The 27925-nt window shown below is 42.1% G+C and overlaps 1 protein-coding gene across 1 annotated transcript in view; it reads right to left on the bottom strand.

Moving 5' to 3' along the window:
• The window catches only part of fam135b (family with sequence similarity 135 member B), a 423599-nt gene that overhangs the window by 84317 nt on the left and 311357 nt on the right, over positions 1-27925 (bottom strand). Inside the window, exons 8-11 of the mRNA XM_033019952.1 lie at positions 25460-25613; positions 23397-23446; positions 20315-20470; positions 8600-8673 (exon numbers count right to left, since the gene is read on the bottom strand). Of these exons, the coding sequence (XP_032875843.1) occupies positions 8600-8673; positions 20315-20470; positions 23397-23446; positions 25460-25613 (434 nt within the window). The remainder of the gene's footprint in view (positions 1-8599; positions 8674-20314; positions 20471-23396; positions 23447-25459; positions 25614-27925) is intronic.

Raw genomic sequence — 27925 nt, 5'->3', positions numbered from 1 at the left:
TCAAAGGACTGACCACCGGGCTGGATGTCGGGGTTGGCGTGTTGCGTTTCACAGATCGAACTGTCCAATTAATGGTAACAGATGGGCACCGAGGGAAGTCCCCCCCCCCCCTCTCTGTTTATCTGCCCTTTCTTTAACTTTTGTGCCTCTATGCAAGTATCTCGCGAGCCATCCCTGACTGCCCATTTCTGCTCCCCCTCGTCTTTAATAACTACATTCCCCTAACAATTACTATCTTTGTTAGTTATAGGAGCAAAATTAGGCCATTCGGTCCATTAAGTCCACTCCGCCATTCAATCGCGGCTGATCTATCTCTCCCTCTCAACCACATTCTCTTGCCTTCTCCCCATAACCTCCTGACAGCCGCACTAATCAGGAATGTATCTATCTCTGCCTCTATTCTTCACCCTTTTGACAGTAGTTTTGTTTTATTGGAGACGCGGGAGACAGCGGATGCTGGAATACTGAACAAAACACGAAATGCTGGAGGAACTCGGTGCATTTGTGTTTAAGATGGAACTGCAGATGCTGGAAAATCGAAGGTACACAATAATGTTGGAGAAACTCAGCGGGTGCAGCAGCATCTATGGAGCGAAGGAAGTAGGCAACGTTGCCTATTTCCTTCGTTCCATAGATGCTGCTGCACCCGCTGAGTTTCTCCCGCTGAGGTTGGGCAGGCGAGGATTATGTTACTTGGAGTGCAGGAGGCTGAAGGGTGATCTAATGGAGGTGTATAACCGAGGGGAAATGCACAGACTTTTACTCAGGGTCGGGGCATCAAAAAGTAGAGAACATGGGTTTAAGGTGAGAGGGCAAGATTTAATAGAAAGCTGAGGAGCAGCTTCTTTACACAGAAGGTAGTAGGCAACGTTGCCTATTTCCTTTGTTCCATAGATGCTGCTGCACCCGCTGAGTTTCTCCAGCATTTGTGTGTGTGGGTGGGAGTAGGGAGGAGGGGGTGGGGGGGGGAGAGAGATAAGGCAGCCTGAAGAAAGGGTCGCCTGTCCATTTCCCTCCGTAGATGCTGCCTGGTCCGCGGAGTTCCTACAGTCTTAGAAACTGCTTTAGACAAAAAGAGACACAAACTGCTGGAGTAAAATAGCTCAGCAAGTGAGGTACCTGAACACTCCAAAAATGAAAAAGAATGAAAATGTGATTATTTCACCACCCTTCAACTATTTTGTGTTTCAGCATGAGAGGGATTATAACATTAGAGACATTCATCTTGTAGTGATGTGTTAATGAAGAATTGCAGACATCAATCTGATAGTAAAAAATATATTTATTTAACAATGAGGTAAAACAAGCACTGACAATCAAACTGCTCAGTTACTCACCGTTCGCAGGAGTTCCCACGGTACCCGCAAGAGTTATTACGGATATCGCACGGATATCGCACTGGCCACTTGTTCATACAATGTTGCAATGCTCAACCACAAGTGTACAAGTCACTCTTGGAGAAATTCAAACTTTCTTGAATTTTCTCCCGAGTGACCAAGATACACGATTACCTGCCGTTAGCGCCACGGTGGTCCACGGTGGTCCACGAATGCCGTACTGTTATCGCACGAGGTTCCCACGATGTTAAACTCTGGTTCACTCTTGCGTCAAGTCGCCCTGTGAAAAAGCCACTTAAGAAAGAACTGCAGATGCTGGAAAAATCGAAGGTAGACAAAAATACTGAAGAAACTCAGCGGGTGAGGCAGCAAATCTTTGGAGCTATAGGTGTGGCTCCATAGCTCCATAGATGCTGCCTCACCCGCTGAGTTTCTCCAGCATTTTTTGTCTAACTTCATGAACACAAATACAGAGGCTATACTGGTTAGCCTCAAAAATAGGATGGCCAGGTTACTGTTTGCCAAGAAGTACTTAAAATAGCAACCACAGTTCTGGAAAAAGGTCGTGTGGACAGATGAGATGAAGATTAACATGTCAGAGTGATGGCAAGAGCAAAGTACGGAGGAGAGAAGGAACTGCCCAAGATCCAAAGCATACCACCTCATCTGTGAAACACAGTGGTGGGGGTGTTATGGCCTGGGCATTTATGGCTGTTGAAGGTACTGGCTCACTTATCTTTATTGATGATACAACTGCAGATGGTAGTAGCATAATGAATTCTGAAGTGTATAGACACATCCCCTCTGCTCAAGTTCAAACAAATGTCTCAAAACTCATTGGCCGGCGGTTCATTCTACAGCAAGACAATGATCCCAAACATACTGCTAAAGCACCAACGGAGTTCTTCAAAGCTAAAAAATGGTCAATTATTGAGTGACTAAATTAATCACCCGATCTGAACCCAATTGAGCATGCCTTTTATATGCTGAAGAGAAAACTAAAGGGGATTAGCCCCCAAACCAAGCATAAGCTAAAGATGGCTGCAATACAGACCTGGCAGAGCATCACCAGAGAAGACACCCAGCAACTGGTGATGTCCATGAATCACAGACTTCAAGCAGTCATTGCATGCAAAGGATATGCAACAAAATACTAAACATGACTATTTTAATTTACATGACATTGCCGTGTCCCAAACATTATGGTGCCCTGAAATGGGGGGACTATGTATAAACACCGCTGTAATTTCTACATGATGAAACCAAAATGTATAAAATTGATATTTATTAAAATCTAACAATGTGCACTTTAACCACATGTGATTTTTTTTCTGTTACAAATCTCAAATGTGGAGTACAGAGGCAAATAAATAAATTATGGGTCTTTGTCCCAAACATTATGGAGGGCACTGTGTATACATCAGAAATATTAGAACAGCCCTCATTATAAATGGGCAGATTTTCAGTAATAAACCAAAAGTATCCTGGAGTTAAGGTTAATCTTTTCTTGCCTAAGGGTCTGCTTATCTCTACCTCAAAGTAAAGGTTTCGATGTGTCGCACTCAGTATTCAGTATTCAGTTCAGTATTTCTTTAATATCATTTTCACTGAGTACTCGCATACACAGAGGAAACGAAAAAACGTTGCTCGATCAGTTTCCATTCAGTGTAGTTAATAAAAAAGGATAAATACATAGAGCTTTAAAAACAAATTAAAATTACCATATCTAAGAACAGAAAGTAGGCCTAAAATTTACAATAGAATAAAAACAGACATTCCGACCGACAGTGGCTTTACAGTGGCTTTACTTTGACAGGTGCCTAACTGTCAAAGTATGGACGAGGTTGAATGTGTTGGTGAGCTATATTTGGGAAGGGGACAAAGTCCGGTAATCAGTCTAATTGCCTGTGGGAAGAAGCTGTGGAGCATCCTGCTGGTTTTGCAGCTGATGCTCCTGTACCTTTTCCCAGATGGCAGAATAGAGAAGATGTGGTGTGATGGGTGGTAGGGGTCCTGGATGATGGAGATGGCTCTACTGATGCTCCGCTTCTTGTATATCTCCAACAGGAAAGGGAGTGGAGTTAACTCACTTGCAGTTAACTGGGTGATGAACCCAGTTCTGGTCGGGGGGAGGGGGGGGCAGAGGAACAACTCCAGGACTGTTTGGAGTCTGTAGACTGGGCAAAGTTCAAGGACTCGGCAACGGACTTGAACGAATACGCCACAGTCGTTACAGACTTCATAAAGAAATGTGTGGAGGACTGCATCCCTACAAAAACCTTCCAAGTGTTTCCCAATCAGAAACCTTGGATGAATTTTGAGATCTGCACTCTTCTGAAGACCAGACACCGGGCATTCATGTCTGATGATACAGTGGTCTACAAGAAATCCAGATACGACCTTGGTAAGGCCATCAAAAAGGCCAAAAGGAACTTCTGCTCCAAACTGGAGTTTGAGACAGATGTTCGGCAGCTGTGGCAGGGCCTGAATGCAATCACCTCCTACAAGGCGAAATCAGGAGGCAGCTCGAATGTCGGTGTAACATCACTCCCTTACGAGCTCAATGCGTTTTACGCACGCTTTGATAGGGAGAATACTGATGTACCTTCTCGAGCCCCCATTCGCTGTGATGGTATTTCAGTCTCAGTCACAGAGGCCGACGTCAGGAAATCCTTCAGAGGGGTGAACCCTCAAAAAGCGCCTGGACCTGATGGTATACCAGGTCGTGTTCTAAAAACCTGTGCGGACCAACTGGCTGGAGTTTTTACAGACATTTCAACCTCTCACTCTGAGGTCAGAGGTCCCCACCTGCTTTAAAAGGGCATCAATTATACCAGTGCCCAAGAAGAGTAAGGTGACATGCCTCAATGACTATCGACCAGTGGCACTAACACCTGTGGTGATGAAGTGCTTTGAGAGGTTGATCATGGCGCAAATCAACTCCTACCTCGACAGAAACCTGCACCCACTGCAGTTCGCTTACCGCCACAACAGATCAACGGTGGATGCGATCTCTCTGGCTCTCTACTCCGCTCTGGACCACTGGGATAACAAAAACTCATATGTCAGGCTGTTATTCATTGATTACAGCTCGGCATTTAATACAATCATCCCCTCCAAGCTGGTTACCAAACTCGCAGAACTGGGTCTCTGCGCATCCCTCTGCAATTGGATTATTGAATTCCTCATTCACAGACCACAGTCTGTTCAAATTGGTGGAAATGTGTCAGCCTTGATAACAATCAGCACGGGAGCACCTCAAGGCTGCGTGCTCAGCCCCCTGCTGTACTCACTCTATACTCATGACTGCGTAGCCGGTCATAGTGCAAACTCCATCATCAAGTTCGCTGACGGCACCACTGTTGTGGGACGTATCACTGATGGGGATGAGTCAGTGTATAGAAGAGAGATCAAGCGACTGTCCATATGGTGCCAGCACAATCACCTGGCCCTCAAAACCAGCAAAACCAAGGAACAGATTGTGGACTTTGGAAGGAGTAGGATGGGGACCCACAGTCCCGTTTATATCAATGGGTCGTGGTTGAAAGGGTCAACAGCTTCAAATTCCTGGACGTGCACATCTCTGAAGATCTTTCCTGGAGAACACTGATGCAATTATTAAGAATAATAATAAGCGCCTCTACTTCCTGAGAAGATTGCGGTTAGTCGGATTGTCAAAGGAGGACTCTCCCTAACTTCTACAGGTGCACAGTAGAGAGCATGCTGACTGGTTGCATAGTGACTTGGTTTGGCAACTTGAGCGCCCTGGAGAGGAAAAGACTACAAAAAGTAGTAAACACTGCCCAGTCCATCGTCTGCTCTGACCTCCCTTCCATCGAGGGGATCTATCGCTGTCGCTGACTCAAAAAGGCGGGCAGTATCATCAAGGACCCACGCCATCCTGGCCACACACTCATCTCCCCGCTACCTTCAGGTAGAAGGTACAGGAGCCTGAAGACTGCAATGACCAGGCTCAGGAATAGCTACTTCCCCACAACCATCAGGCTATTAAACTTGGCTCAGACTAAACTCTGAACATTAATAGACCATTATCTGTTATTTGCACTTCATCAGTTTATTTATTCATGTGTGTATATATTTATATAATGGTATATGGACACACTGATCTGCTCTGTAGTCATGCCTACTATGTTCTGTTGTGCTGAAGCAAAGCAAGAATTTCATTGTCCTATCAGGGACACATGACAATAAACTCTCTTGAATCTCTTGAATCTTGATGAACAGATCTGACAATTCAGGTAAATTGCTAATTTTCCATATTTTTCCATTCAAGCTAATAATATTTTCCACCTTGTGAGAACACTGCGGTGCCATAATGTCTCCTCTACTTTACTGAAGGCAATTAAGAAATGATCGGTAGGACAGGAATACGCATACTGCTAATTATTTTCTTTGTCTATGAATTTGCTTCAAGCAGGCTCTGAGGCATCAGTCATCAGCTCCTATATTACCATGTCCAAGCACCTTCTATTGAGACAAATGAGGCTAGACTGGGTGGTGACGGACTCACCTGATATGTGTGCCACACAGAGTTTCCAGCAGAATGCTCTATAGGTATTGATCAGGTACATTAACCCTGGCTGATCTCTGGTTTCTACAGCACAGAGCTTCTGATATCAAGAGCACTCCCTCGGGCAACGCTTACGAATCTCAGTTATTTAGCACAGAGCGCAAGATCGAAGAAGTTGTTAAAAATGATTAATTATATCCAAAAGGATCAGAAGTTTAACATCAATATTTGTAAGCAGCTACACTTATTAAAATGTGGGAACACTGACAATGAGATACACTGCTGGTTCGCCACACAATTGCTTCTTGGAATTAATGATAGCATTAAAAACAAGTAGTTATCTCATTTAGTTTGAAGTTGCATTGTTTTCCCTTGGGCTAAGAAAGCTGCATTTTCCTGCTTCCAAATTCATCATTGAGAACATTTCCTTCTATATCTTAAAACGGAATGGTGTTCATAGGTTTACTATAAACAACTCTCAGCTTTACAAAAGGTACCGAATTCCATACATGCCTGTGTTTCAATTTCCCTTCCTCCTAAAAGGTGAACTAAAGATAACCAGAATACATTGAATAGTGAAAAGCTTTGATAGAGTGGATGTGGAGAGGATGTTTCCACTAGTGGGAGAGTCTAAGACGAGAGGTCATGGCCTCAAAATTAAAGGACGTTCCTTTAGGAATGAGATGAGGAGAAATTTCTTTAGTCAGAGGGCAGTGAATCTATGGAATTCTTTGCCACAGAAGGCTGTGGAGGCTAAGCCAATAGATATTTTTAAGGCAAATATAGATTCTTGATTAGTACGGGTATCAGGGGTTATGGGGAGAAGGCAGGAGAATAGGGTTAAGAGGGAGAGATAGATCAGCCATGATTGAATGGCGGAGTAGACGAAGGGCCGGATGGCCTAATTCTGCTCCTATCACTTATGACATAATACATTTTTAAATTAAGATAATTGAAAAATTGGTCCAAACAAATCTTTCGTGACGATAAAGGTCAAAAGTATGCGATATGTTAAATAATTAAGAAATGAGCAGTAGGGAAGAAACACAAATAATCCAAAAGATAATCATTTTTTTCATCTTTTTATTTGTTTCCAAGTGGCATCAGACAAAGGCAAAGGGTCTCAGATCTGAAACATAAACTGTTTCTCTTTTCATTGATATTGTGAAACATTAGGTGTTTCATTTTTCATTGATACTGCCTGATCTGCTGAAATGTTCCAGTATTTTATTTTATTTTATTTCCGATTTCCAGCATTTGCGGTTTTTGATCATTTTTATTTATCATTCCTTTAACTTTTCTTAAATTCTGCATTTCCCTAATGAGCCTGTCCAATTTAGGCGATTTTATCGGTGACTGCCGGGACTCAGTCACAGTCGTAGCAGGTCGCCGAATAAGCGGTGACTGGACCACCCCCCCCACACCCATGACAATGTCTACGACAAGCTGTGACAACCTACCACCTAGTTGACGTCAAGCTACGGTAAACCAACAACCGGCGACCCATTAGGACGTCCACCTACGACCTCACCTACGACAACCTACGACCACGCAGGCGACCAAATTCAACCTACGTGCACCCGCATACACCCGCGACAAGCTACGACAAGCAACGACCCTGTTGGCGACAACTGAAGACAATTTAGTCGCCGGTACCTGTCACTGGTTGATGTAGGTTGATGTAGGTAGTCGCCAATGGAATTCACCAAAGTCAGCACCCGGCGACAACCAACGTCACCTGGCGAAAACCTAAGTCATCCTGACAACAACCTACGACAGCACCTACGACAGGAGACGACAAGCTACGTCAAGCCCACAGTCGCCGAAAAGTTTTAAACATATCGAAATCCAGCGGAGACCAGAAAAACGTTACGACTCTTTAGACGACTTGAGAAGACTTCTCACTACCATACAGGCGTCACCCCAAGACCATGTGGCGACAGCCTAGTTGACTGTAGTGGACCAAAAAAATTGCCTAAGTGGGACAGGGGCTTAACTCCTGCCTCCTATACAAATCGCTAAAGTGTTTTACTCCAATGTCCTTTTTACGTAACTTGACATTTTTGCTTTCCTTTTTCAAAAAGGCATTTTATGAAGGCTCTTTATCCTTCTCTCATTGGTTTTAGTCTATTTGCACATGCCTCTGAGATATGTGTCTGATTATTATTGTCTAAATTAAAAATGCCAAATCATTCCAAATTGTTATCCATGCTATGGATTTATGAGAAAACATTTAATTGAAATATCTATAAAGTATCTGGATTGAACAAAAAGTATCCAGAGTTGGCAACACAGTGGTGCAGTGGTAGAGTTGCTACCTTGCATTGTCAGAGAATTGGGTTTGATCCTGAAAACGGGTGCTGTCTATATGGAGTTTGTACGTTCTCCCCGTGACTGCATGGATTGCTCCGGCTGCTCCGGTTTCCTCCCACACATGCGGTCAGCGTGGACTCAGTGGGCCGAAGGGCCTGTTTCCATGCTGTATCTCTAAAGTCTAATTTGAGGTAATGAAAGCAAAGAAATCTGTTCTTGTTCCCCTTACTTCTTTGTTAAAAACACGTTACTTGTACATATAAGTAATCCTTTCTAATAATTGATATTTTGTGCCAAAGACCTAAACAGGCCACCACAAGAACTTCCGACACTTAGAAATAAGTTACGTAAGAATTTAGCAAGTGAAGTTTTCCTCATGGAAAAGTAGCATCTGATAATAATTAACAGAAAGACTCACATGTGTTCCTGGAATGTAAGTGCCATCTGTTTCTGGTGTTGTTTATAGAAGAAGGCCTCTGAGAATCTTCTTACCTGCCCAGAAACAAGCAAGATTCTCAATTCACTCTATAGTATTTATTTAAAAGTATTTCCTCTGTGCCTTTAAACATGGAAAAGATGTGCAGAAGTTTCCCATTCGGCTCTTCGAGCCTGCACTGCCATTCAATATGATCATGGCTGATCATCCAAAATCAGTAACCCGTTCCTGCTTTTTCCCCATATCCCTTGGTTCCTTTAGCCCCAAGAGCTAAATCTCTTTCTTGAAAACATCCAGTGAATTGGCCTCCACAGTCTTCTGTGGCAGAGAATTCCATAGATTCACAACTTTCTGGGTGAAAACGTTTAGTCATCTTTTAGTATGTCCTACAGTATTGTGAATCCAATCCATCATTAATCCTTAACCCAAACTCCAGGAAACTATTAGCCAAAGGCATTCATGGATATGGTTCAGTCTCATGTTCAATAATTTTACTGCCAAAATAATTATAGGGCTGAAGGCATTGCCAGAGAGTAAAGGTGAAAGTGATTTTAAGTTAGGGTCAGGTGAACAGTACATCTTTAAAAATCTGAAGGTGCTGTCTGCGTTTTGTTGCTTAATGACGTTAATAATGGAAATATAGACCTGTTGACTATCACACTGCTGGGGTGATGTAGCTATAATCTTCCAATTCTTCCAAGATTCAGGACTATGTTTTAAGAAAAATAACAAAGGGAAAACAGTGAATTTACAAACAGTTCATTCGAGCACTAGACAGATTGCTGGAGAAATTCAGCGGACAAAGCAGCATTTGTATAGGGACAGACGATGTTTCAGACGATAGACACAAAATACTGAAGTTACTCAGTGAGACAGGCAGCATCTTTGGACAGATGGAATGGGTTTTGAGTCGAGACCCTTCTTCAGACTGGGTTTCAGGCGATGTTTCAGATTGGGACCCTTCTTTAGATTAGTGCCCGTAGCTTGATAGCGAGTCTCGGTCAGAACATGGTTATAGAGCTGGAGAGCAGTAGGAATCAAAAAAGGAGAGCAGGGAGAGATGGCCTCACAGAACTCCCATCTGAGGGAGGAGGAGAATTTCTTCAAAGTGGACATACTTTGAGGAGATATTAGAATGGAGCTGTAATTTGGAGGCACAAGAGAGTGCAGATTCTGCCTGGTTCACTAAATTCCTCCTCAAGATTCCAGCATGTACAGTTTCTTGTGTCGACGGTTAACTTAACAAGGAATTACGGAGACATGGCTCCAGGGTGACCAAGGCTGGGAGCTAAACATGCAGGCATATTCGATATTCACGATGGAGGGACAGAAAGGAAGAGGAGGTGCGCAGGTATTGCTGGTTAATGAGGTGATGAATGCAATAACAAGGAGAGACATTAGCTTAGATGCTGTAGAATTGTTATGGGTAGAACTGTGAAATAGCCAAGAGCAGAAAATACTTGTTGGGGTTCTATACAGACCACCAAAAGCAGTAGGGGGGTTGGGGATAGCATCAAGCAGGAAATTAGTGATGCGTGTAGCAAAGGTACAGCGGTTGTCATGGGTGACTTTAATCTACATATAGATTGGGCCGACCAAATTGGTAGCAGTACTGAGGAAGAAGATTTCCTGGAATGTATACGGGATGGTTTTTTAAACCAATATGAAGAAGAACCGACTAGAGGGCAGGCCATCCTAGACTAGGTGTTGTGTAATGAGGAAAAATTAGTTAGCGATCTTGTTGTGCAGAGCCCTTTGAGCAACCGTGGAGGTTACACAAGGGAATACAAAAGTTCTTCATCCCTCTCTGGCGAAAAAATAAAATGGGAAAGGCGGCTCAACTGCGGCTTACGAAAAAAATCAAGGATAGTGTTAAATCCAAGGGAGAGGCATATATCATTAATCCTTAACCCAAACTCCAGGAAACTATTAGCCAAAGGCATTCATGGATATGGTTCAGTCTCATGTTCAATAATTTTACTGCCAAAATAATTATAGGGCTGAAGGCATTGCCAGAGTGTAAAGGTGAAGCAGAGGAAGCAGCAAACCGGAGGACTGGCAGAAATGTAGAACTCAACAAAGGACGAAGAGCTTAATTAAGAGGGGGGGGGGGGGGGGGGGGGGGGTGGGAGAGCATGAAAGAAAGCTTGCAGGGAATATAAAACTGTAAAAGCTTCTTTAGATATGTAAAAAGGAAAAGATTAATGAAGACAAATGTAGGTCCCTGACAATCAGAGACAGGTGAATTTATAATGGGAACCAAGGAAATGGCAGAACAGTTAAGGGCCTGTCCCATTTTCACGACGTAATTCACGACCTTTTTTACTCGTGGACATTTTTCATCATGTTGAAAAAACGCCCCGACCTACTTGATGCCACGAGTACCTATGACTAGCATCACAACCTACCTACGACCTCCTACGACCTCGTGCCAACCATGCTGCGAGTATGAGTCAAGGGCAAACTCGGCAGAGATCGTGAATTAGGTCGTGAAAGTGGGACAGGCCCTTAAAGCGACTACTTCAGTTCTGTCTTCACTAAGGAAGCCACAATCTCCCAGATATACTAGGGGATTGAGGATCTAGTGGGAGGGAGGAACTGAAGGAAATCTACATTAGTCAGGAAATGGTGTTAGGTAAACTGTTGAGACTGAAGGCAGATAAATCCCCAGGGCCTGATGGTCTACATCCAAGAGTACTCAAGGAGGTGGCCCTAGAAATCGAAGATGCATAGGTGATCATTTTCTCGAGTTCTCTTGAAACTGGATCAGTTCCTGTGAACTGGAATAGCCAATGTAACCCCACTTTTTAAGAAAGGAGGGAGAGAGAAAACAGGGAATTATAGATCAGTTAGCCTTATATTGATAGTGGGGAAGTTGCTTGAGTCGATTATTAAAGATGTTATAGCAACGCATTTGGAAAGCAGTGACAGGATTGGTCAAAGTCAGCATGGATTTATGAAGGAGAAATCAAGCTTGACTAATCTTCTGGAATTTTTTGAGGATGTAACAAACGGAAGGGATAAGGGAGAGCCAGTGGATGTGTTGTATCTCAGGTTTCAAAAAGCCTTTGACAAGGTCCCACACAAGAGACTAGTGTGCAAAATTAGAGCACATGGTATTGGGGGTATGGTATTGACATGGATAGAGAACTGGTTGGCAGACAGGGTGCTGCAAGGCTCGGTGCTGGGACCCCAGTTAATTACAACATATTAATGATTTAGACGAGATAATTAAATGTGACATCTCCAAGTTTGCGGATGACGCAAAGCTGGGTGGCAGTGTGAGCTGTGAGGAATATGCTATGCTGCAGGGTGACTTGGATAGGTTGGGTGAGTGGGCAGATGCACAATAATGTAGATAAATCTGAGGTTATTCACTTTGGTGGCAAGAACAGGAAGGCAGGTTATTATCTGAATGGTGTCAGATTTGGAAAAGGGGATTTGGAAAATTTGTGCAACGAGACCTGGGTGTGCTTGTACATCAGTCACTGAAAGTAAGCATGCAGCTAAGGCAGGCAGTGAAGAAAGCAAATGGCATGTTGGCCTTCATTGCGAGAGGATTTGAGTTTAGGAGCAATTAAGTCCTACTGCAGTTGAACAGGGTCCTGGTAAGCATACCTGGATTATTGTGTGCAATTTTGGTCTCCTAATTTGAGGAAGGACATTATTGCTATTGAGGGAATGCAGCGTAGGTGCACCAGGTTAATTCCCGGGATGGCGGGACTGACATATGATGAAAGAATGGGTCGACTGGGCTTGTATTCACTGGAATTAAGAAGGATGTGAGGGGATCTGAAAGAAACATAATAAATTCTTAAAGGATTGGACAGGCTAGATGCAGAAAAAATGTTCCCGATGTTGGGGGAGTCCAGAACCAGGGTTCACAATTTAAGAATAAGGGGTAGGCCATTTACGACTGAGATGAGGAAAAAATTCTTCACCCAGAGAGTTGTGAATCTGTGGAATTTTATATCGAAGTCACGTGAGTGACTACGTGAAGAACCCGCCAGCCCGCATGCGCATCAATACGTTGACGCATGGCGCGGGAGTCGGAGCAGTTCGAAACAGCTCTGGCAGGTAAGTTAATTTTGTTATCAGCGGGCCGCTGCGGTACAGCGGGCCCGGAGTAGCTGATGGGCACAGGCTGTGCGGCTGCTGCCGTTGGAGCTCCGAACAGGAGCAGGCGCCCGGATTTGGAGGCCGCCGTGCAGGCTACGCAAGGAGCTGGAATTCGATATTGTGGCTGCCGGCGTGGCAGCAGATTAGCAGCAGATTAGCAGCAGCCGGTGGTTTAAAAATAGCCACGGCCAGGCCAACAACCGCCAGGTAAGCTCAACTGCAGTAGCACCTAGCAATTTTAAACATAGATGCAGTCGGCTGAGGGCGGTTCAGCTTACGCTGGAGAGCAGCGTGTAGTGTATGCTCTATTTATAGGGCAGCTATAAATAGAGTTGGCAGGATTTTAATAGTGGTTGCCGCTCGGTCATGTTTGTGACTATCCTAGCAGATAGGATACAAAGGTCATGTTTAATACTTTGGCAATATAACGATGTAGCTTATCATGCCAATAAAGTTTTTAAAATTGAAATTGAATTAAATTGAATACAAAGGACATTTATTATCATATACACCAAATGGTGTAGTGAAATTTGACTTGCCATTGCAGCATAAATTGGGGCTCCACTGGAGCATGCGGCTGTTCGGAGCATCTTACGGGCAATACCTGTACAGCTTAATGCTCAGAAAGGGAGTCAGCCAAAGGCCTGAGGAGGCAAGGCCTGGTTCAAGGTTGCATTCTATTTCCTCCCCTAAAAAACTCCATTGAGGCTCCAGAAAGGAGCTCCTGGCTTGAGAAGCGTTTTTTGAGCTGTGTCTATCAGACACCTGTGGGAGCAACACCTGCTTCAGGGTGGCGTCATGATAATTTCCGCTCAGTAGAGGGGACTGTTGGAGATTCTTTCATAAGAGACTCCAACTATGTGGATATCGATAAAGCAGTTGAATCTCTGATCTAATGGGGATATGCTTCTTTTAATCATATGAACACACTATGCTCCGTGTACCGGAGGCATTAACAGGCGGTTCCAGCCATATGCCTGTGACAACACCTGGCAGGGTTGCAGTATTTCTCCCACTCTGTCGTGGGAAGTATCGGAAAGAGGTGACTCCGATTATGATGTCGGCTCATCCAGGTCATATTGGGGCCAGAGGCCTGAGGTAGCAACACCTGGTGCAGGGTTGCGCTCTATTTCCTCCCCTGAAATACTCAGTTGAGGCTCCAGAAGGGAGCAAGGACTCGGAGTCACTAACAGGTGCAAACTGTCTGGTAAGTACAATAAATAATGATGATTTATACCGACAGCAGAGGACCGCGACAGTACGGAAAGCTGACGGCCACTTCGAAGTCGCTGGCAGCGCCGATCTGCACAGCTAGTTCCGATTCAGCTCCTAGAGGGAGCAGCTTGGTAACCCCGAGTCGGGGCAAAGCCAAAGCCAAGTCTGTGAGACAAGTCCTGTTGGACGATTCGGGACAAGAGGATTCTGTCCCCAAATCTATGGCAGATGTGACTGGCCGTTTATCTCAATTGGAACATCTGATGGATCAGATGGTGGCACAAAATATGCTCCATGTTATGGAGGCATGCACAGGCAGTTTGAGTCATACACCTGTGGCAACACCTGCTTCAGGGTTGCAATATTCCTCCCACTCGGATGAAGGGAGTGTTGGAGATAGTGCCAAAAATATGCTCCGTGTTACGGAGGCATGCACAGGCAGTTCGAGTCATGTGCCTGTAGCAACGCCTGGTTCTGAGCTGCAATATTCCTCCCACTTGGATGAAGAGAGTGTCGGAGACGGTGGCACAAAATATGTTCCGTGTTACGAAGGCAGATCGATTTGGGTTCAGAGACGCTGGCAGGTAAGGTTTAAATTTCTGCTCAGTTAGTGGAGTTGCAAGTTCGTTGGAAACATCATTGCCATCCTCTCTGGGATAGGTAGCTACTATCAGGAAGGGTCTGTCATATAGTATTTTTATCTGACCTGCAGGTTCATGTTGTGAATCAAAAATGTATTTATAATAATCTGTAGGTTCTCAATACCAGTATTCCTGATTGAGTGGCTGGTCGAGGAGATTGTGTTGCACACACTGGCGACTCAGACAGGTGGTTTCAGTCAGAGGAGTGCGTAGCAATTCCTGGTTCAGGCTTGCATTATGCTAAATTCCACTCTGAGGAACAACGTTGAGGATTCGTGGTGACTCTAATAGTCAAGAGTTGACAGGGAACTCGTATTCCCACATCAAGTGGATACTGCATTTTCAGCTCTAGTCATAAGGTTCTGATTATACGTTATCAGCGAAATGTATGAATAACTAGATAATGCATCTTCCGTGGCAAGAGAAGCCAAAACATTTCCGTTCGTATGGTCAATAGAGGAACGGTGGTACCAAGTGGAATCAGTGACATCTCACAGAGGATGAGTAGTCTGCCCAAGAACAAGAGGGGTATATTTCTGATATTTCTCAAGATTACAGAAACGTGGAGCATGCCAAATCAGGTTAGAATTTGGCTAATCTGATCATGTGTTTTGTTACCCAGTTTAAGATGGATGATTGGCTATTCAGCAATTTAGCTGATTCACAGAATCGATCTTGAAGATGCATACTTTGCCATATCTATACACAAGAGGCACAGATTATCTGGTGTTTTGATAACAAAGCCAGTGGTGGAAGCTAATGCAGCCCTACTCAGATCAAAGGGCATTGTGTCATTGAGTTTTTAGATAACATGCAAATTTGCAGCTGATAAAACTTAGGGGTATATCAGTAGATACCTCTTACGATATTAAGGATGGGGCAGCCTGTTTTCTCGGGCAGCTAGCTCTGCGCGATTGTATGGGAAGTTTGTGAACAAAATATGTGAGTTACTTTTATACGGAAGTAACAGAGGTTTATGTGGCTTTCAGTTTGGGCTTAGAGAAGCGTTTCTGTGATAGCACAATTGTGCTGCTTTGTCATTCTCTATAGTCCCATAAGTGGAACAATAAATAATTGGTTATTCACCCGCTGTTCACTAACGTTATGCAGGGTGTCTTTTATATGACCGCTCTAAAACCCTACACTCATTGTAGTGTGCAATGTATATTAGTAATTATTATGCAAATATTCTTCTATGCAAAATGGGCATGATTGCGTACATTTGGAGTTGACAGTATACACACCAGAGCGGAGATTGGGGGTGTTATTAGGTATACATGTACACTGAGCTTGCTAGTATCTATGACATGAAAGATAATTTATTTATTGTTATTTCATAGTCTCTCATGAGATTGCTGATGGCTCATTAGCAGCCAATAGAATGGATAGCTCCCTTTCATCATACAGCAAGAGGCTTACATAGTGCATGTTAAGAAGTTATAACATTTGGTTGAATATGTCTGGATATTTGCAGATAGCATTCTGAACAGTGATGCATGAGTTATTGTCTAACTCAAAGTCAATTGGGACTATGGTCCGGTTAAGACCAATGGCCATGTATGCAAGTTAGCATCATGGTATTAATAACCCATGCTTTTCTACCATTAATGGTTTATCTGTTTAAGTGTTTCACACACAGATTGGGGTACTGCATGAAACCACAGAGCTTTGAAGGCTTCACATAGTCACTCACGTGACTTTGATATAAAATAGAAAGATTAAACGAGAACTTACTGTTTGAAGTTTGATCTTTATTTTATAAGAGGTTGAAGTGAGGGAATACGTGCCCTCCACTCCCAACCCTACTTCTCATCATAAAGTTCATTCGGTAATTCTAAGGTCGTTAATCTTTCTATAGCTTAAGTTCAGCAACTAGTCTGTGGTTTCATACAGCTGCTCTGAAGATTGACGTGCATGTGGGCTGGCGGGCTCTTCACGTATTCCCTCACTTCAACTTCTCATAAAATAAAGATCAAACTTCAAACGGTAAGTTCTCGTTTAATCTTTCCATTCTCTGCCACAGAAGGCAGTGGAGGCCAATTCACTGGATGTTTTCAAGAGAGATTTAGGCTTAGCTCTTGGGGCTAAAGGAATCAAGGGATATGGGGAAAAAGCAGGAACGGGGTACTGATTTTAGATGATCAGCCATGATCATAATGAATGACGGTGCTGGCTCGAAGGGCTGAATGGCCTACTCCTGCACCTATTTTTTGATGTTTCTATGTTCTATGTTTCAAACACCTGGCAAACAATTAGAACCTATACCTGAAGTTAGAGCAATAAGGAGTAAGTCATGGCGGACAAACCATTTGAATTTTTTGAGGTGGTGATTTAGATCGTGCAGAGGAATGAGGTGACTTTGATGAAATCCCTCAAATGCTTAAGTTAAAGTTCATGGAATTAACCAGGCTACATAAGCTGCCTGTGTGTCAGCAGATAGAAAACAGGAAGGATGACTCATGCTCAAAGTGAGAGTATGAGGTATTTAATGTTCGGCAAAGATTTGTGTTAGGATTATACCACTTAATTTCATAAGAAATTAATTAAAATTAGTAAACAGCATATCTAAGCTTGCCGTTAACAAACTGGATATCCTTATTCACATGGATAAGGGGATAATGGAGGGTATGAAGGCAGAAGAGATTAGTTAATCTCGGCATTATGTTCGGAACAGATGTTGTTACTAAAAGGCACGTTCTTGTGCAGTACTTTTCTATGTTCTAAGGACTTAATGCATAAAATGAGAGATATACTAATAAATGAACAAAGCTGTGACATTTGTTCATCTATTAGTATCTCTGTAATTTTGAGATTGATGACCTCATAACATCATCTACTTTCAATGTTGATGATGTGAATAGGTTATCCGTAATAGACCTAAAATAGCAGCCTTGAGCAACTGAGAGATCATTGTCCAAGGAACATTAAAATGTCATGGACAGATTCAGAATGTAATCTATTTCCTACCAATTGAGCTGGAACAAAAATGGATAGAAATTATGCTATAGTCATATTTTTCTGAGTAGATCTGATTTATCGGGAGCAGTTCTGGGGAACACAACTTAGAGCAGACACATTAGTCTTGAAAGGAATGCAGTGTTATTTTACAAGAATGACACCTGAAGTCCAAGGATTAAACATGAGAGAAGCTGCTGAAACTGGGCATTTATTCGTAGGATTTTGAAAGTTAACAGTGATCTGATTGAAGTTTCCAAGATTAAAAAGCAAACTGACATGTTGGTTAGAGAAAACTGTTTTTGTTGTTTGGAATTTGGTACAGTTTAAAAAAAGCTGTAGATAACATTTGGCAAAGGAATAAATCAATGTCCTTACAAAAGGACAACTGATGCTCAGAACTGACGATCAAGAACAATGCCATTCAGTCACACTTCTTGCCGCCTATCACAAATTCTTTGTCCCTCTCCTATGCGTGACCTGAATATCCTCACCCCTCTACATTACTTCATTAAAACTTCATAAAAGCTCAATGACCAGCAGCACAACTTTCAATTTAACAGATTAAAATTTTCAATACTAGAGTTAACAATTTTACATAATGATTCTGTTATTACCAATTACATCAACCCCACAGATACACCTTAAAGTCATAGAGTCATACAGCACTGAAACGGGCCCTTTGGCTCAATTTACCCATGATGCCCCTCTACACTGGTCCCATCTGCCCATGTTTGGCCTATATCCTTTTGAACCTTTCCTATCCATTTTCCTGTCAAAATGTCATATAAATGTTGTTAAAGTACCTGCCTCAACTATCTCTTCTTGCAGATTGTTCTACATACCCACCATCCACCGAGTGACACTTCTTATTTCTTCAAATGATCCAGTACCATTACTTTTGCCTGGAAACATTGTTCCTTTTACCACTTTATCTCTCTTGTCTCCCAACAATTGTAATTTTCCCTTTTATTCTTCCCACCCTTCCACTTTACTATGTATTCCAAAACCTTCCCCCCCCCCCCCCACCCCAAGAGATTTCCAGCTCTGATGAGAAGTCATCAATCTGAAATGTTATCTCCTGTTTACTTTCTCTTCTCTTTGTGGGTGCTGACTAACTTATTGAGCATTTCTAGTAAATCTTCTGTTACTTTATGCTTCCTAATTTTTTCCTTCCACATTTATATTAATTTGTCCCTTCTCCTTCAAATCCTTGACTGGGACAAGATTGCACATACACCATTTACCCACTGACAAATTATTCAAGTTAACATGCTGAAGCATTGGCAGAATACATGTAAACTAGTCTACTGTATTCGATATAGACCAAAATACAATGCTGTCACCAGCAGGTGTGCACAAACCTAGCTTTCTTGGAAATATATAGGTTAGTATTTGCATCCTATTTTTCCTTTCTAAACCAAACACAGCATATTTTCAATCAACCACTGTTCAATTTTTACTCATTAAATATTTGACCTAAATAATAAAACAATAAATAATATTAATTAGATGAAATTATAATTTCTATTCTAATAAGGATTTCACTTTCACAAATAAGTCTCACTTCAAGTGTTATTCAAGCAGCCAGATTAATTGAAACTGATGTGTATAGAACAGAATGTTTAAGAAGGCACTGCAGATGCTGGAAAATCGAAGGTAGTCAAAAATGCTGAAGACACTCCCCCTCCCATTCTAAATCCGACCTTTCTGTCCTGGGTTTCCTCCATGGCCAGAGTGAGGCCCACCGTAAATCGGAGGAGCAGCACCTCATATTTCGCTTGGGTAGTTTACACCCCAGCGGTATGAACATTGACCTCCAATTTCAGTTAGTCCCTGCTTTCTCCCTCTTCCCCTCCCCTTCCCAGCTCTCCCACAGCCCACTGTCTCTGCCTCTTCCTTTCCTCTTCCCCCCCCCCACCCCACCCCCACATCAGTCTGAAGAAGGGTCTCGACCCTAAACGTCGTCTATTTCCTTTGCTCCATAGATGCTGCCTCACCCGCTGAGTTTCTCCAGCATTATTGTCTACCTTTGTATAGAACAGAAGGTGGACACAAAGTGCTGGAGTAACTCAGTGGGCCAGGCAGCATCTCTAGAGAGAAGGAATGGATGACGTTTCGGGTCAAGACCCTTCATCAAACTGACAGACAGACAGATCAGTCTGAAGAAGGGCCTCGACCCGAAACGTCACCCATTCCTTCTCTCCAGATGCTGCCTGTCCCGCTGAGTTACTCCATTATTTTGTGCCCACGTTCGATTTAAACTAGCATCTGCAGTTCTTTACTGTACATGTGTATAGAACAGATTTTTATTAGAAAACCATGTTAGAGTGGTCATGACGTCTGCCTCTTTGTGCCTTATTGGATTTTCCTGATGGGTAATGAGGGAACAGAAATATTTTTTGAGAAGATAGTGTACAAGATCATGACAGGAATAGATTGGGTAAATGCACAGATTTGTTTACCCAGACTAGAGGAATAGAGAACCAGAGAACATTGGTTTAAGGCGGGGGGGGGAACCCGAGGGGCAAAATTTATTTTACACAAAGGGTCGCAGGTGCATGGAACAAGCAGTTGAGGCAGATATAATCACAACATTTAAGAAACATTTGGACAGGTACATGGATAGGATAGGTTTAGAGGGATATGGGACTAGAGTAGATGGGGCATGTTGGTGGGTGAGTAAGTTGGGACCGAAGGGCCTGTATCCGTGCTGTGTTACTCTATGAACTCTCAATAGATTCATAATAAAATGTGGCAGCGTTACCCTCAGACTGTGGTGGTCTTGGCATAAGAACGCTGTTACATCTGCCTGGAGAGTTGTGGTGTTGCGGAACTGGTTCCACAGAGCTACAAGACAGGAGCAGAGCTGCAACAGGTCCTTGCTGATCTGTTCTACCAATTTATCCGGGTTGTTAACCATCTGAAAAAAGGTAAAAGAAAGCATAACAAAACACAATAGACAATAGGTGCAGGAGTAGGCCATTCGGGCCTTCGAGCCAGCACCGCCATTCAATGTGATCATGGCTGATCATCCACAATCAGTACCCCGTTCCTGCCTTCTCCCCATATACCCTGACTCCATACCGTGGTGTACATTCTCACAAATGCAACTGTGATAGAGAGCAAACCATGCATGCCACTTCTGTCGTTAATGTGTGGTGACGCATTCTGCAGGTAATGATGAGCATAATATTAACATTTTATTCAGAATACAGAAGCGAGGTTCAGAAACATCTTTCTAGAATGTCGGGCTTCTAAAATTGTTAACAGCACAGTGGGAGGTGGATTTGACAACCCCATTAACTCAACTCATTATACTAAGGCAGGCAGCAAGAAGGTCAATGACTTCAACATCCCAGCAGGGGAACTGTGTTTCCCTCAGGCCAAATACCTCAACATGATTAGCTAGTAAAGAAAGTCTGCACTATTTAAAATTATCCTGGTCCTCAAAATGAGATGGGTAGTTTATGAGTTTTGAATGTAGTTTCTTCATAAGAAAAGCTTTTGTTGCATACTAACCATTTAGCAGAAAGACAATACATGATTACCATTGTGCCATCCACAATGTACAAATACTTGATAAAGGGAATAACATGAATTGATTATGCTGGTGGCCTAGCAAAGCAACTTGAGGTGTAAATGGAGTCAATGGAAGGGAGGTTGGTTTATGTGATGGTCCGTGCTGCGTCCACAATTCTCTGATCTTTCTTGCGGTCTTGGATGGAACTGTTCCCAAACATTGTACAGGTGTTTCTGAACTGGGAAACAACGAATAATAGTATAAATTGGCAAATAGCAGGCGATTGAGTTTTCAGATGCTGCACTGGAGATATTGGTTTATTGATGGAATCTCAGTAGTTCGAACATGGAACAAGAATAGTTCAGCACAGGAATGGGCCCTTCGGCCCACAATGTTAGAGTTGTACATGATCCATATCCCTCAATTCCCTGCACTGCAATGTGTCCATCTAAAAGCCTCTTAAACACCACTATCTAATCTGCTTCCACCAACACCCCTAGCAATGTTTTCCAGGCCCTCACCACTCTCTGTGTAAAAAAAACTTGCCCCGCACATCTCCATTAAACTTAAGATAGACACAAAGTGCTGGTGCAACACAGTGGGTCAGGCAGCAACTCTGAAGAAAAAGGGATAGATGATGGTTTCAGGCGGGTCCCTTCGTCAAACTGACAGAAGGGAATGAGGGAAGAGCTGGAGATGAGAAAAGACCAGGATAAATCAGGGCCGGCAGCAAGTGACCTTTGGCAGTGTGGTGCCCTGGTAGGCCAATAGTTAGCTCGGGAAGGTGTGATCTCATGTGATACAAAGTAGTGTACTGTGGAATTATTTTAATGACTAGGTTGGAGGAAGGGGGCAAAATGGAAGTGGAGGGGAGTGTTAGGAAAAGTTACTTAAAATTAAAGAATTCATTATTTATACCACTGGGTTGTAAGCTACCCAAGCAAAATATGAGATACTGTTTCTCAAATTTACACATGGCCTCACTCTGGTCACGGAGGAGGCCCACAACGGAAAAGTCAGTATAGGAATGGGAAGGGAAGTTGAAATGGTTGTCATCCTATAGAGATCCTATAGGCCTCGGCGGACAGAGTATGTATTCAGCTAAATGGTTGCCAAGTCTGCGTTTGGCCTTGCCAATGTACAGGAGCCCACATCGGAAACACCGGATACAGTAGATGAGTTTAGAGGAGGTACATGCAAACCTCTGTCTCTGAAATGGCACTTGGGGTCCCTAGGAGTTGAGATAGGAGGTATAAGGACAAATGTTGGAGTGCCTAAGAACAGGAGAAGATAAAGGTGGCACTGGATAACAAAATGGCAACTAGTTATTGTCTGCCTACAATAAGGCATAATTTTATCTCTAAAATTATTTTGTAATGTTTATTTATGGTGATGTACCCCATGCATTGTGGGCAGGTAAGCAATGTGATGGTCAATAACTGAAAGAGCCAAAATGGCGGATTTTATAAAATGTAGCAGTTTGGTCAATGATATATTCATAAATGGAAATTGAATATTTCTACTTTACAATTGCACATTACGCTTAACTGACCGTTTTCCCAGCATCCTCAACTTTTTGTTCGAGTGATTTTGCAGTTTCTAAAATTGCCCGTTTTGATGCAACTAATCTTTCTTCCTTGGGAATAGATGCTGGCCAGACAGGTGTGTGCTGTTTCTAAAATCATGCCAATTAGGCAGAACACATGCACTTACACTGGTCCCTGAGGCAAGTTACCCACACTGCCTTCCTCTCACTGCTCTTGCACTTATAGCACCTTCCAGTACTCTCTTTTTCAACAGAAAAATGGCAAATCATTAATTTGGGTGGCAGATTTCTTTACATGGTGAAAAGGCTTGTTCCTGCGCTTTCTAAATCTAAAATTATACTAGATAATTTTAGATTTTTATCCAACAATGTTTTTTTTTAACTCAAGTGGAATCCACTTGGTGCTTTCTACTGTAGGCCAATTATTTTATTCACTCTCAACTTACATTTTCAATTCTTGCCCTATTAGTGCAAATTTTAAATTTGGTGGAATGCCTAGAAATTAATTATTTGTTGATAATGCTAAACACACCATCAAGTACTTGCTCTGCATTCTTTCATGTTTTTGAATTTTTATTCTATCAATTTCTCATGCCTTCATGTTCAGCGTCTGACAGGGGATGAATTAATAGGCAAAAAAAGATAGAAGGATGTGAATGGAAAATAAATGATGGGTACTGAGAGGCTCATCTGGTACAGACTGTGTACTCCGCTGGAAACTTCTGCTTTGTATTCCAATGTCCAAACAGTTGATGTGAAATAAGCAATAGAATTCCTCACCTGCACGTTAACACAAAGCTGAGTAAGAGTCTCGTCTATGAGGCAGTCCTCTGGCAAAGATAAAAATATAGACTGAGAATTAAATCCCCGGAGAACAAAACCACAAAAATACAGCATCCAATAGTGTGAAAATTAATAACGCTGGAACAAGTCTTATAAACGAGAAAGAAATCCAACAAATTTGTGAACATCCCGACCAATGCCTGTAGATGATTCGGCATTTGAGAGCAAAAAGTTTGATGTGCATTTTTCATGTAGATTGTGTTGGAGCCGTTCTGCTGAGAGGTATATAGCCACATTTTAACTCAGCTTATTAATTTAATATATTTCCTGAGTGTTTCCTGCGTGCATTTTCCTACCGAGGTGAAAGTGGGGGATAAGTGTTGCAGAAGCATGTAATTCATACCAACTTTGTTACACTGTTACTTTCACCTTTCTCAGGGCAAAATGCTAAAATGAATATTTCTGGGTGGATCTTACCACAAGAGAAATGTAAATGATTTATTTCATGGGCACTGATCAAATGACACCATTTCTCATGCAATGGTCAAACCACACTTTCCTGTATTAGAAATAGCCTGAAGAACTGGATTGAGATTGTTTTCCCATTATTCACTTCTTATTCCCAATACACCTACAGAAAAACCCAATAATTGAATCTTCTGACTTTCCAAATCCCAACCCTATTCCCCACAGTTATAGTCATAGAGTCGGCCAAACTTGCCCACACCGACCAAGATGTCCACACCAACCAACATGTCACATCCACACTAGTCCCACTTGCCTGTGTTTGGCCCATATCCCTCTAAACCTGTCCTATCCATGCTTCCAATTGATTACAGTTCTAACAAAATGTTCACATTCAATAAGTATCAAATTTTAAATCAACATAAACCTTTTCTTAATTCATGTTTTGAAAAAAACCCACAATTATTATGATACTCTATGATTAAAAAAAAAATCCATTGTAACATTTGAATTGAAACATAGCTAACATAACCTCTGAAATCATTAATGTCACCAGTGCTCTGTTAAATTTTCTCTGGCGCCTGTTCTCAGACTTGGAAGACTGGTGTGTTGGTCGTCCGTGAATTACAACAGGCAGTCTGAGCTAACTGCTCTGAAAATCTTGCCATGTTTATGACATAGCCTGATCTATTCTCTTTATTCCATTATAGATTTACTCTTAGTCAACGGCAATTGGAAATACAGGTTTTTGCTTTTTCTTGGATTTAAAAATTGAAGGGTTTGGAGGGTTTGTTGCTTCATAACTTGGTGCATCTCATTGTGGGGAGTTTGCATGCTGACTGTTCATTTTCTGTGTAAGAATGCAAGGAGACAGAACAATTGAAACAGAACAAGTGTGTGGGAATAACATCAGAGAGAACTGTGGGTATTAGGAAATGTTTCTTCTCAGGATTAAATGAACATTTTTTAACATTCTCAGAGTGCTTTACTGGCAACTTGTGCATTTACCTCCCATCCTCAGTTGCTCAAAGAAGATAGTGAAAGATTGCCAGCTTACAACAGGGGGCAGTAGAGAGTCAATCATGATCAGTGTTACATTCAGATTTCCTCACCCAAAATTGACTGGTGAATCAGTTTTTTGGTTGACAAGTTGCTGCTTTACAGCCACTTTTATGGAAAATACTTTTCTTATTTCCAAGTTTTAAAAGGCTAAATTCAAATTTCCACACAACTGTGATAGCATTTGAATGCATCTTCTTAATTTCTGAATGAACATCAACATAGTTATCATGTTTAAGAAGGAAATGCAGATGCTGGAAAATCAAAGGTAGACAAAAATGCTGGAGAAGCTCAGCGGGTGAGGCAGCATCTATGGAGTGAAGAAAATAGGCTCCATAGATGCCTCACCCGCTGAGTTTCTCAAACATTTTTGTCTACCACAGTTATCATGTTGCTCAGTTGACCGGGTATGATACTGGAGAACAACTAGCACCCATTTGGATTGCGCAGTAGAGTAGCCATTGCTTTCTGGAGAAAGAGTGAGGTTGTCATTGCTCCACTCTAATGGTGATCTACATTTTAACATAATCACTTACCCAGCTGAATCTGATGCAGTTCAGGGACCTGCTTCATTATTGCACTGAAATAACAGAGAAGTCCTTTGTAGGCAGAGAGCAAAATTCGGCACATTGTTTCGTGCCATCGGTACGCCTGCTGCAAGCAACTCTCAGAAGTGACGGTAGTATTTCCCTAGCAAAAAGAATAGAGGGGACAATGTATGAAATGTGTTTTGTGATTAATGCTTTATTGCAATCCATTTTTATCCCCAAAATTAATGTAACTCATCGATTTTTCTGTTTCTCCCTCTCACCGAAGACATTTACCATGCTCATACCATCTGTCCTAATATTGCCTTACGTGGCATGGGGTCAATGTTTTTTGAGGACGCTCCTTTGAACTAATTTGAAAGCTACATAAATAAAAGTTATCGTTTTCCATAAAGCACCATTTGTAGAATAATTAAGCAATTCTTAAAACAGGCAGAAAAGAAAGACACAATGTGCTGGCGTAATTCAACAGATCAGGCAGCATCTCGGGAGAACATGGATAGGTAACCTTTCGGGTCAGGACCCTTTTCGGTCTGAATATGTGGTCCGACCCAAAACAGCACCTATCCACGTTCTCCTGACATGCTGCCTTAACTGCTGAGTTACTCCAGCACTTTTTTTTGTACTGCATTTGCAGTTCCTGGTGTCTTCTCCATGTATCCCCATTGCTTTGAAATTACAATGAAGTAAACATTCATTCGCTGTAACTCACCCTTTCTGTAGATTTCAAACCAATGGTGTCAATGCATTGAATCACACGGTGTTATATTTTTATATGCCACGTGATCTAATATTTGTGCAATAAAACAGATTTGAATGGTAATTGAGGATTAACTGTAGATTCTAAAGGCTGCATTTTCCTCAAGTTTCCCTTTGCTGGGAGTGCACAATCTGTGCATTGCTTCTGAGATTTTATGTCCCTCTTTGACGTACTTCATAGTTCCTTATGATGTAGAAAGAAGCCATTCATCCCATTGAACATCATCCCATCATGGGGCGGCCCAATGGCGGAGCGGTAAAGTTGCTGCCTTACAGTGCCTGAGACCCAGGTTCGATCCTGACTACGGGCGCCATCTGGATGAAGTTTGTACATTCTCCCTGTCACCGGGTGGGTTTTCTCGTAAAGTTTTGTACGTTAATTGGCTTAGATAAAACTGTAAATTGTCCATAGTGTGTTGATAGTGCTAGTGTATGGGGTGATCGCTGGTTGGTGCGGTCTCGGTGGGCCAAATGGCCTATTTCCGTGCTGTATCTCTAAAGTCAAACATCTAAAGAGTATACACAGGTTCTCCAAACAATCACATTGGCCTAATTCTCTATTTATTCCCCTGTGATCTTTTCTCTTTCGCATAACCATCAAGATCACTATGGGTGATTTACAGTAACCAATTAACCTACCAACCAGCATGTCCTTGGAATAAGAGGTGAACCAGAACATTAAATAGTCACATGTGAATGTCTAGGCCATTCTGAGAAAAGTGTGTTGCATTTTACTAGTTTTGAAGTCAGGACTTGGGAGAGTGAAATTCTACAGCAAACTGTATGGTGTCACAGATTGGCAAGTAGCCTTGCAGAGCATTATCAAATTTAAGCATACAATAAATTATTTTTATAATCTGATGGGAAGATTTCAGTTTTTGGAACAAAAAAGGGGAGGTAAATTTAAAAAAAAAGCATGATGCTGTATTTTGCAAAACATTCTCAAGAGATAACCCTGATAACTCTGATAACTCTACAGCATCACAGAGCAGGAACAACACAGGTTGCAGCTCAGTTATCAAATTCTGTCAGGTCACAGGGAGACATCGAGTGCCTGCTGCTCAATTTCTTCCGTCACTATTCACAGTTTCCAATGGGCAAATCATGACAGAATCAGTCCTGTCTTTAATGTTCTCTTTGCTGAATCGCACCTTAGGTTTCCACCACCAAGGTGACAATATGGACAAAGGTGTAAGCAGGATATATGTCCTCAGGAGAACCGAAAGGGACAAAACTATACAAAGAAAAACACTGACATATTGCTCAATTTAAAACTGAACAAAGGAGATAATTACATGAAATTATTTTCCAATAAAATTAATATAATTGATCTAGAATAATATTTAAGTTGAACAGGCATTACTGTCTCTGATATCAACACTCCATAGACAAATCTGTTCCACACTCCATAGAGACTTGTTGACCAACTATTTTCAGAATTTTCCATTTTAATTTTATGATATGTAAGTATTAATACATTTGCTTATCAGTCTCTGCATGTTAATGAATACTGATTAGAAAACAATTAAATATTTTGAAGATAAAATGAATGATATCTATTCCCTTAATGATCCTGCTGCAAGCATGAATCAAGGTTATCCATAGATGAAATTCTGTATTAAATAATTTAATGATGATGTGTTTATACAGAGTAGCTCTCATACGAATAATCAAATGGTTCAGATAAGGAGATGG

Source organism: Amblyraja radiata, chromosome 4, assembly GCF_010909765.2.
Source record: "Amblyraja radiata isolate CabotCenter1 chromosome 4, sAmbRad1.1.pri, whole genome shotgun sequence".
Classification (NCBI taxonomy): domain Eukaryota; kingdom Metazoa; phylum Chordata; class Chondrichthyes; order Rajiformes; family Rajidae; genus Amblyraja; species Amblyraja radiata.
The sequence above is the reverse complement of the archived record's forward strand: the minus strand, read 5'-3'. Positions and strand labels throughout refer to the sequence as shown.